At 35.1% G+C, this 12,297-nt stretch overlaps 1 protein-coding gene across 1 annotated transcript in view; it reads left to right on the forward strand.

The window, feature by feature from the left end:
• PCDH15 (protocadherin related 15) overlaps positions 1-12,297 on the forward strand; it is a 1,796,064-nt gene that overhangs the window by 1,761,684 nt on the left and 22,083 nt on the right. Inside the window, exons 32-33 of the mRNA XM_055352068.2 lie at positions 2,512-2,688; positions 11,461-11,679. Coding sequence (XP_055208043.2) covers positions 2,512-2,688; positions 11,461-11,679 — 396 coding nt within the window. The remainder of the gene's footprint in view (positions 1-2,511; positions 2,689-11,460; positions 11,680-12,297) is intronic.

Below are 12,297 nucleotides of genomic sequence, written 5' to 3' on the forward strand. Positions count from 1 at the left end.
TGATTCTGCAGTATTGCACTGAAAAATAGAAAAGAACCCAAGCACAATAGATATGTTTCTTCACTGTAGGATCACAAACAATTAATCTATGCATATATGAAGGATTTCCTTGGAACATGTCAAATCAATGCCAAAATGCACTGGAGAAGGCATAAATTGTTAGACCAAAGTATTGGGACAGAGAGCCATCTATTGCACTGTATTTAACTATGTACTCCTGTTTGCGTTTTGATTTGTGAACTGATTGATTATACTAGTGAGAAGTATACTTTCCTATTCCACAAATTAATTAAAGGCCTTGAATGAATTTGAGACAAGGAAGAAGCTTATTAATGGAAATATTTAAGTCAAATTAATAAAAATAATATTCATTTTGTTGAATAGTTACTATGTGCTAGGAACTGTGTAAAAGCTTTATTTCACTGAATGCACATTCAACCCCATGTGGTACATTATTTCCTTGTTTTCTATTTAAGGAAACATGGCCAGATGTGATGCTCATGCCTGTAATCCCAGCACTTTGAAAGGCCTAGGCGGGCGGATCACCTGAGGTCAGGAATTTGAGACCAGCCTGACCAACATGGTGAAACACTGTCTCTACTAAAAAATACAAAAATTAGCCAGGTGTGGTGGTGCATGCCTGTAATCCAGGCGTGAGACAGGAGAATCCCTTGAACCCGGGAGGTGGAGGTTGCAGTGAGCCGAGATTGCCCCATTGCACTCCAGCCTGGGCGACAGAATGAGACTCCATCTCAAAAAGCAAACAAACAAACCTGAGACTTTGAGAGCTTAAGATTACTTGTCTAAGGTTATGCAATTGAAAAGCAAAGGAAATTAAAATTGAAGCCAGCCAGACATCTGTGCTCCTCAACATTATATCATTATTGTTTGTGCCTCCTACAAAATGTCAAGAGTATAATATGGTTTGACTCCGAGGCCTCTCTTATTTTTGTTAAATGAGCATAAATCTCTCAGGAACAAAAAATCTGAAAAACACAGTCCAAATGATGTTAGACTAGTCTGTGTCTCTCAGTACATCCATTATCTTCAGGTTCCCGGGGTTGCTTTTTTTTTTTTTTTTTTTTTTTTTTCCCAAAAATAAAATCTTGCTCTGTCGCCCAGGCTGGAGTCACTGCAACCTCCACCTCCCGGGTTCAAGCGATTCTTCTGTTTCATCTCCCGACTAGCTGGAATTGCAGGCATTCAACTATTAACTGATATTTTCCAAGTGAATTTGCTCCTTCTCCTTTTTTACACATCGTCTTTTCTTAGTCTACTTCAAGGATATCAGAAAAGAAATTGCGAAGCCGAGAGACCAGTGGGTGTGGAGTGGTGACAGAAAAGGAAAATAATGAATAGTACTTCAATAAGACAGACTTCAACAGTGCTGGGTTACAAACATTTAAAAACAAGCAAGCAAACATTTCACTATGATTGGTAGTGTCTCCTGGCATGCACTAGTAGAGCCATTTCCTCCAAAGTTCAGTAACCTCATTGTTCTAATAACAAGGACAAACCAAGCACATACAAGACTCTTAAGGCAATATACTTTCAGTAGAGCAAGAAATATGTCAATTGTGGCATTAGAAGCAAAAGTTATTTTCTGATGTATCAAAGGACTTTAGAATATATTGCCCTTCTCCCCCTAAAAAAACCTCAAAATATAGACTCAGAAAAGAGCATTGAGTCTACAAATTTTAGAATATTTATCATATAAACATCTATAAATACTGAATTATATGCTCTTAATATTTATATACTTGGGTTAATAATATAAAGTTTTTAATAAGGAATGAGACATTTGGGAAATGGTAATAATTCATACTTTCAATTAAAATCCAGTGATGAGATGGGAAAATTACTTATTGGTTAACATTGTCTCTACTTTTTAAATTAAATATCACTAATTTATACCAGATGGTATATGTTGTTTTTATTCACCTAAATAGTGTCTGAGATTTGCATGCCATATTTTTATCTTAACGTAGTAATCCTGCCATTGCAAAATATCTCCACATTCTCCCATTGCTGTGATTCTGCAAGGATTTTTATACCTTTGGGAAAACAGGCATCCTAGTCCTGCTTCTTAGCGTATAGCTACGTGTCATGTGTCACAGACTTTAGTGGGAGATGTAATTTATGACACCAACCATGTGAAGTCAAGGGTTCTAAGACCCCATGCCTCCTTATAAAGCATAGACAGCTTTATCTGTACGGCATATTTGGCATTTCTCATGTAAAAGCTCAAATGGTATCATAAATTCAAAGAGCTAAAGTTAAATAGGACATGGTTGGTGACCTTTTCTACCGTATTCAGCTTCTAGCATCATTGGGAGCTAAATGCTGAAAAAATACAGAGAATGTTTTTCAAGGGTTTCTATTCAGTAAACATTAACCAAAACTAGGCTGTCATCATTTTTCATTTACTAAATGTCTTTTCAAGTTAAGAGTAATTTTTTTCTCCCAGAAAGCCCATTGGACTGTCATGTTTGTACTTTGTTTGATTTATAGGATCTTGGATCGCTATGTTCAGGAACAAATTCCTGGTGCCAAGGTCGTAGTGGAGTCCATTGGAGCTCGCCGGCATGGAGATGCCTTTTCCCTAGAAGATTACACCAAATGTGACTTGACTGTCTATGCAATTGACCCCCAAACCAACAGAGCCATCGATAGAAATGAGCTTTTTAAGTAAGTGCTTTTTGTTATCTGTAACAGCTCTTTCGTTACAATAGCAACCATAGATGATTCTGATTTGAGGCTATAGGTACTTAAAGTTTAAAACCCACCAAATAGTTACTGAAAGTGAAGTGTAAGCAAAGAACCTGAAACAATACCTAGGATTCTCATGCCTTAAAGTTTTCAGGTCTAAGTGTGGGCTACAGTGACTTCAGAGGGCCCATTTTCTTTATGGGCAACAGATGACCTTTTTTGTACTTAAGAACAAGGAACAGCTCCTTGAAATCACCTGCTGCCAGCTCCTCACTCTTGCTCAAGGGCACTGGCTATTAATGAGGAAAGCATAGATTCTTAAAGTGGCAGTTTTTCTGCAATGATTTTCATATGTTTGCATTTTAAGAAGAAATCCACCTTTCTTACAGGTCTACTAAATCAGCAAAAATCAATATCTGTTTTTTTCTTTAACTTACAGGTGGAGAGCAGGTGGGATAATCATTCCCATTTAAGTTCATGCTCTATGTGAAATTTCATCCTAGCAGGAACTTAAATATTTGAGTTATAAATCCTAAAAATAAATAAAGTGCAGAATCTTAAACAAAATCCTGCTACTTACTTTCTTTGGATGTCATTCGAGCACACTTAAATACTTACAAAAAAAAAATTGTTAACAGAATTTTCTTTACTCTGGTGACACCTAGTGTCCAACTGGGTCTTGGAATGAAATTCTATCTCAATGAAACATTTTTAGTTAAAAATATATATTGATATACAATCATAATAGTTTATATGTGCCTGTATATATAGTCATGCCGAACTCTATATGTGAAACATCATAATTTAGTTTGTCTATACTTTTTAAACAGCATATAAATATATCCATATACACATTTACAAATATATCTATATTATGTGTATGTAAATTTATTTATTTTGTAAATATCTATTCAATTTTTATTCAAATTAATAAATTCTGAATTTAGTTTTATTTTAAATGTGTTCATCGACAAAATTTCATCGCTTCTATTTTGGCAATAAGAAAATAATGATTTAATATCAGCTAAAATTTTTTAAAAGCCATAATTATTTAACATGTTACTCATCGATTCTTTTTTTTTTTTTTTTTTTTTTTTTTTTGAGACGGAGACTCACTCTGTGCCCTAGGCTGGAGTGCAGTGGCGCAATCTCGCTCACTGCAAGCTCCACCTCCCGGGTTCACGCCATTCTCCTGCCTCAGCCTCCTGAGAAGTTAGGACTACAGGCGCCCGCCACCACGCCCAGCTAATTTTTTGTATTTTTAGTAGAGACGGGCTTTTACCATGTTAGCCAGGATGGTCTCGATCTCCTGACCTCGTGATCCGCCCACCTTGGCATCCCAAAGTGCTGGGATTACAGGCGTGAGCCACCGTGCCCGGCCTCATCAATTCATTTTTAATAGATATTTGGGCCATGTGCAAAACAGGATACTAACCGTGGAGGAAATATAGATGAATGAAGTAATAGCTCGCACTCTGATTTTATAGCCACCACCAAAATGAAGCAACATTTAGATCTACCAAGCCAATTTTTTGTAAGTTTTATTAATTTAAAAAGTTTATTAATTTAAAAAGTTTAGGAATAAACTTCCAAAGTAATTCATATATATTCTTTCGATTGTCAGAAAATCAACACATTTCTTTTTTATGTGAATCTACCTGCATTCTGTGTTTTTTGCATACATTAGTTTTGTTTTTAAATTTCACGATTGATTGAGTTTAGGGTGTTTTTACCTGGATATAAAAATATGTATTATATTTGGGCTAACTTTAAAGAGTAAAATAATGGTGATTAGAATTTGAATTTAACTAGCAAACCTTCTAGAGATTAAATATTTGGGGAAAAAAAGCCACTTGGGTTTCAACTGACACCATGAAATACAAGATGAACATCTTTAATTAATTCTAAATAAGTTTTTCCAAACCTAAATTATATTATGGACAGTAAACATCTAAATTCAATAAAATAACTGTCATAGCCAGCAGGCAAGGAAAAAACAGAATATATATAAATCATAAAATAAATTTTTGGCCGGGCGCGGTAGCTCACGCCTGTAATCCCAGCACTTTGGGAGGCCGAGGCGGGCGGATCACGAGGTCAGGAGATCGAGACCATCCTGGCTAACACGGTGAAACCCCGTCTCTACTAAAAATACAAAAAATTAGCTGGGCGTGGTGGCGGGCGCCTGTAGTCCCAGCTACTCGGGAGGCTGAGGCAGGAGAATGGCGTGAACCCAGGAGGCCGAGCATGCAGTGAGCGAGATCATGCCACTGCACTCCATCCTGGGCAAGAGAGCAAGACTCTGCCTCTAAATAAATAAATAATTAATTAATTAAAAATATATTTTTATATTGAAGAAGAGATAGAATAGCCATGAAATATGAAAATTTTGCCTTAGCAGTCTTCACCTTGAAGTATTATAGTAAGCTTAGAGTCACTGGTCTATTTGAAACTCTAGAATTGTTTCTTGAAAGATTTTATAATAAAATTGTATACACATACATATACATGTGTATATGCGTGTGTGTGTGTGTGTGTGTGTGTGTGTGTTCCAAGGCTGATAATGCCAATGCCCAAGTATTGGTATCTATTCTGTAGTTGTGAGAGTTATTGGTTATTTAGTTTTTAACACTGCATAAATGTACTATAACATTAAGATGCCGGTCCAGGTCAATGGAAGTGTTCTTTCAATTTCCTTTCACCTTAAAATCTAGGCTTCTGAGGATGTTGGAATGCTCAGGTCAAAGGATTAGAAATCATCATAATAATAATTTGTCCTGGGAACTTACTTTGATTTGAAAAAATATATTTTGGCAATCAAAAATAAAAAAGCTAATAAATGCATAGACAGGACTGGAATGACTTTTAGTGATATGCTAATAACTTATTTTGTTTGGCCAGCTTATCGGTATTTTAATTTTTTTATTTTTGGTTACCTGAATTGCTTAGATTTTCTGCAATAATTATATATTACTCTTATCCTGCGTTTTTATCCTTGTAGTTCTCAACTCTTTGGAGCTGCATTTTTTTGTGAGTTTGATTTTGAGTTTTTTCTTTTTTTATTTCTGGAATATTCTCAGACATTTTTTCTAAGATTTCTTATGCCCATTTTCTCTTTATTCCTTTTCTGGGATTCCAATTACAATTTGACTTTTCTCATAATTTTGTTCCGTTCTGACTCTGCTCCCCTCCACCCCCCGACATAGACACACACAGTTTTTTCTTTGTATTTTAGTGTGAATAATATTTACTGCCCTATTTTTGAATTCACTGATTCATCTGTGTTAGCCTATTGATGAGCTCACTGAAGAAATTCTTCATCTTTTTATCTTTTTAGAAAGATATTTCTAGCATTTCTATTAGATTATTTCTTATTTCCACCACTCCACTGAATTTCTCCATCGCTTCAGGCATGTTTGTGCTTTCTGCTATTTTGCAATGTATTAATCAGAGTTGAATCAGAGTTCCTGTCTGATAGTTCCAATATCTGGGTTATCTCTGTCTGGCTCTGTTACTTCATTTCTTGAAAATGGTTGTTTTATATTTTGTAGTCTTTTTGTGTCCTACTTGATTGAATGCCAGACATGGTGTGGAAGAACAGTAAGAAGTGAGGTAAATAGAGTTTATGCCTGTAAATGGACATTACAGGCATTTACTCTGTTAAGTAAAGCTATTCAGGAATTATTTGGATTTTGCTGTTGCAATTATTACTTCCACTGTGCCAAAAGCTTCAAATTCTTCTATTGGTGGAATGGTGTCAACTCAGTCTTAGAATAGAGGCTGCGTGCTGTAGGGTTTTCTTAGTCTTCTTACTCAGTCCTCAGCTCTCAGTGCTCTCTATATGCTTGTGCCACAGAAGAGGTTTCTGTCCACACTCTGATCTGTCCCAAAGTGTTAGACTGCTCCTCCTTGCTGCTGGGTTCCACTCTTATAAGGAAGAGGTGGGTCATGGAATAGGGGTTCCTCTGTTCTCCTTGTACAGCCTGCATGTGTAAGCCTTGGTATGGGCTTTCTCAAGATTTTTCCCCCTTTCTTATGGCATCATGGCAGCCATCCTCTGCTTCACATTTACAGGGGGTCTTGGGTGCAAGAGAATTTTCTGCCCCTTCTCAATCCATAGTACACCTCTACTTTGTATTGGTGCAAGATCTTAGGCCTGAGAGGACTTCCTGCTCCTCCCCCAGGGGTAGGGGATTTTTGCTTATACCTCTTTTCCAGAAGCAGTAGACCTTTGCCTGAGCACCAGGGATGGGCACACTTCCTCCTCCTCCCTCTAATACTTACGGCCCTTGTTTCATCTGAGATAAAGGTCTGGGGAATTGCACAAGGGTTGCTGCCTGTGCACCAGCCTTAGCTGATTTGTTCCTATTCTTACACCATGAAGGAATATTCTCTTGTGTCCTGCCTTGTCCCCCAATCTATCTTACAGAAATCTACGCAAAGAAGTTTTCGAATGAGGGGAGACTCCCCTTGTGTTTGTGGGTGTCTACAATTCTAACCTTATTTATTACAATTTTAGCTGTTTTGTTTTGTTTTGTTTTTTTGTAGAGACATGGTCTCACTTTATTGCCCAGGCTGCTGTCAAACTCCTGAGCTCAAGTAATCATCCCACCTCAGCCTCCCAATGTGTTGAGATTACAGGCATGAGCCACCGTGCCCAGTCTATGGCAGCCACTTTTAACCTGTTCTGCCAAAGGTGAAACAATGTATGGTCACATCTCACCATGAAATTATCCTAATTGTCACTCAATGGAATTTGGGTTTTTTTGCTCACATTGTGACTTCAGCTCAAGGAAATTTATGATTTTAGTATAACCTGGCACTTTTTTGTCATTTTGTTGTTGCTGTTAATAGCCATATTCTCTTGTGGCTTTCTGCATTCTACACAAAACAGAACACATTACTTTAAAATATAGTTTAATTAAAATTTAAAAATAAGCAAATACATTTTAGCTTGTTTATCTGTCTTATATCCAGCCTATTTAAAAACAGTATGTCCAAATAGTAAGAGAAAGATGGAGAAGGCAGAAAAAGACTTTATACACTGCCTTTAAACCACAATGTTTAAAAACACACTTAGACCTTAAACGGTATCTGATTAACAGGCTCTGATAAAGCATCTTTCAATGTTCTAAGTAAAAAACTATACATATAAATTCAAAATATGGAAAATCCAAATCAATGGAATACTAATTATTAGAATCTAGTTAAACAGTTATGGAACTGTGAAAAGAAAATAGTTGATGATCTAACCATGATTTGCTTGATTAAGCAGAACAATCTTATACAGTGTAATGAATGTAGGTAGATATGTTAACCACTGCCCACTCTGTAAGCCTAAATTGTGTACCTACAAAGGAAATAGACAGTTGTCCCTCTACTGTCTAGAGTACAATCTCCTGCTCACCCTTTACTTATTTCTACATTCATATGTACATTGCAGTATCAAAATCATCATCATCAAGGTAATCAGTCACGAAGGTGAGATGCAGGGTAGATTGTAGATTATGTATTTATTAATTATATGCTGAATAACACAACATTAGGCCCCATATCCATCAATGGAGGCTGAAATACATGTTTGCATGTGCTTGAAAAAATAATAAGACGTGATATTGGTTTAGCAACTTATCTCATTTCAGGATAACATAGCAGTAATCAATTTATGTTGGCTACATCCTGGGAAGGGACCTGAATACCCTTCCCTTAGAATTAAAAAAGGTTTGCATATAGTAACTGAGTACACTGTAGATGAAAATGACGAGAAAAAAAAAAAAACACGTTTCTGTGTTGACGCTGGATTTGGGCAGATCTCTTTTTTAGGATAAGTAAGCAGTGGAAAAACGGGATCAGCAATAAATACTAAAAAACAAAATAAATATGGAAAATCAGGAAATAATAACCTGATGACCCAGAGGGAGAATATATAACTCTGGAAATTTTCTCCTACAGAAACCATTGGAAAACAGTTTAACATTTTTAGTAGAAAACAGAATGGTATGGATTGGTGAAATGGTGTGTGTGTTTTACATGGCTTGAGTCCTTCTCCTGTTTCTGGTAAAAGAATTCCACTTTCTCTCGTGAGAATTGACCCTTTCCTACACGGTGGTAGTCTTTAATCTAAAGTGCCTTCCCCTCAGTCCAACTGGAGTATAGCAGTCAACCCTCTTCTGTGGTTTTGCTTTCTTCAGTTTCAGTTACCAATGGTACAATACAATAAGATATTGACAGAGACAGAGAGAAACCACATTTGCATAACTTTTATTACACTATAGTTCTATAATTATTCTATTTTGTTATTATTGTTGTTAATATCTTACTGTGCCTAATTTATAAATTAAATTTTATCTCCTAAAATCAATTGAGCACCTGGATTCAACCTTTCCTGAAATGAGAAAGCATGTGAAAATTAAATCGACAACATGAAGTGTATCCATTGAAAATTTATGCAATATTAAGAAAAAGGAAAAAAGATATAAATAATAAAAGAGATCAAAATATATTTATAGGACGATTAAAATACAACCTGATAATGACAGTTATTTCTGAGGTTAAAATTGTAGTATTTATAACAGAAGCAAAAAATCGAAAAAAGAATTCAAGAGTTTATTATATTACAGGCAAAAATCAATGAAAAGGTAGGCATGTTTCTTTGAATAGTATCTGAATATGTTTAAAAATCACTGAAACAGAAATAAAAATATCTTACTCATAAAGGAACAAAAATTAGGTAAGGCCTGCATATCTCATTTGCATGATAAAATGACAAAAGGCAGTGGAACCAATTTTGCTGTTTTGTAAGGGATAACGTTATGACTCAAGAATTTTTACCCAGACAAGTTGTTTTAAATACACAAAGTAAAGAAAGATAGTCTAGATCAGGTGTGGGTTCAAAAGTGATCCATCCTTCTAGTAAAAAATTGTTTATGACATCACATTGATAAGTGAAAATAAGTATCTAAGTAATAGGGCTCTGGTAGGGTAAAAAGACTAACAAATCTTACTTTAGAGAGTTTGGATATGAAATCCAGGAATCCAATAGAATTTTGATCTGTCAACTGAACTCCACATTGTAGGGGTATATTCTTCCCTTAAATTAATGATCCTCTTCTGGATCGGATTCTTCCTTGTTCTAATAATATAGTTCCTGTGAAGCAATTCTTGATCTATGCATCATTTAGAATCTCTTCCTTTATCTAATAAACAATTCAAACAAAAAGTTTCACTATTCTATTTCTAGTAATCATAAAAATGGCTAAATTTTTATTTTCTTTTAACGTGTAACAATGAGCTTGGAAAATTGCTATAAAGAGTACATTTTTAATCTATAAAAGCATATCTGTTTAAAAAAAGCAAAAAAGCATTCTAATTGCCACATGTGTGATATGAATTAGTTTATGAGTTACATATGTGATGGAATTCATATGTGATACCAGGCACTTCTATTTTTAAGCAATGAACAGTATGTTAACGGGATTTAAAATCAGCATGGTCACTCTGAATATTAAAATTAAATGTCTCAAAAGGGCATAAAATAGACTGAAAAAAGTACACAAGCATGGCATTGATTATATTTTGATAATGAAATTTAGGGCCATTTTAATTTTTTCTTTTGCATTTGTTTGTGTTTTCTGTATTTTTCAACATAAGCACTTTATATATGCAGTATACTCAAGTATATAAAATATTTAATATCACCCCTTCAAAAAAATATTAGACTTAAATATACCAAGATGTTAGAAGTGATTATGACTGTTTGTAGATCATGGGACTATGAGTAATTGTGTTTTTCTTGAACTATTTTTGTTTTCCATTATTCTATAGTAAGACGTTTGACCTTTATGGTGTTGTTGTATTAAGAACACAGTTGTTGCATCAATATGTAGCGCTTATAAGGGACTGTTCAAAAGTTCCCAAGGAATTGTTTAAAAAATCACCTGCTAATTACGATATTAAATACATAACAAATTTTTTCAATCTCATAAGATTAGGAATAATTATTCCTTGATTCTCTTCCAAAACTCAAGACTCATAGTTGGAATTGCATTATTTAGAGGAAGGAATTACATTGACTACCACTTCCTGTCATTCTTACAACACTGATATACTACCTGCATCATTTATTTAGTCTTTTTTTCCTAGGCAGAAAGGCCTTTTAAATGTCTTCACCCTTTGACCATAAAACATTCTTTTGGTTTGAAACTTGAGAATGTTTACTTTTAAGATGGTGTTATGGCAAACAAATACAGAGTTCGAGTCTGAAAACTTAGTTTGGTGCCTCAGAGTTGTTTTTATAACTGTATAGCTTTTTGGCCTGCAATAAATCAGTATTGTAATGTTTGATCTTTACAGGGTTATTCTAAGGACCCAAGGACATAAAATGCATAAATATAATGTTAAACTATGGTATATAATTTAGGATATTATATTTTATTCCATCTAAAATTTTGTTAAATTATTTTGACACAGTAATATTAAGCTTAATGATACTGATAATTAGATTTTTTTAAGTCTATAAGCAGATCAAGAGCTGTGTTTTAAAATATTTTTGATATTTCTATACAGATGTGCAATTACTCTTCTTTATTGCTTATGCTTTTTATATATGCTTTTCTTATTATTCATGAGACTTCTGACTCAGCTTGTGTTTCAATTAGAGAAAATATTGAAAGATCTTACAAAAAGATTTTATTTTTAAAATGCTCTTTCTCTGCTAGCATCATTAATTTTACTATTTATCTAACAATAAAGATTTTTGGATGGCAAACTACTTGATATCAATAAAGACTTTCAGCCGTATTATGGGGAAGGAGGACGCATTCTGGAGATCCGGACTCCAGAGGCAGTGACCAGCATTAAAAAGAGAGGAGAAAGTCTAGGATACACAGAAGGGGCCTTGTTGGCTCTGGCCTTCATCATCATCCTCTGCTGCATTCCTGCCATCTTGGTGGTTTTGGTCAGCTACAGACAGTAAGTATTCAAGGATGGTAAACCTGGATAGTTCCTCAGAAGTCACTGCAGAAAACCATCTCTGGTAACAGGGCTTTGCGTTGCAAAATATTGATGGTGCAACTACTCTGAGATTGCTTTATCTATCTATCTATCTCGTACCAAATGATTTTCTTCAAAAGGAAAACAGTACAAACTCCCAGTCCATTTTTCACTGATGGCCCAATATTCCTGTGATTCTAATTCGGTCTCTTTCAATAGAAATATCACCTTAGTTCCTGTGGCTTTGTTTATGCTCTTCTTTTGTTTAAGAGCCAACTTGGGAGAGAAGGTAACAGGTATCCTGGAGTAAAAGCAATGGAATGTCATATGCAGATACCCACTCTGCCCAGCTCCAAAGGAAGGTCAATAAGTTCGTGACATTGTCATGATAGGTTTTTATCCAAACTGTTTAATTTGCCTTTGTGCAAATGATCACAGTGTTAGCAAAAGCATTGTAAAATCATAGCATATAAGATGTAATTTTCTATGTGGTTTCTTCCTTCCTGGGTGCTCTGCCAGAGTTTTTAGTGTAATATTTGACAGCATGTTCTGGCTGTGCAGGCTCTTAATTTTTCTGGCTCCTGCAGTCAAGTGCAT

This window comes from Gorilla gorilla, chromosome 8 (genome assembly GCF_029281585.2).
Source record: "Gorilla gorilla gorilla isolate KB3781 chromosome 8, NHGRI_mGorGor1-v2.1_pri, whole genome shotgun sequence".
Classification (NCBI taxonomy): Eukaryota; Metazoa; Chordata; class Mammalia; order Primates; family Hominidae; genus Gorilla; species Gorilla gorilla.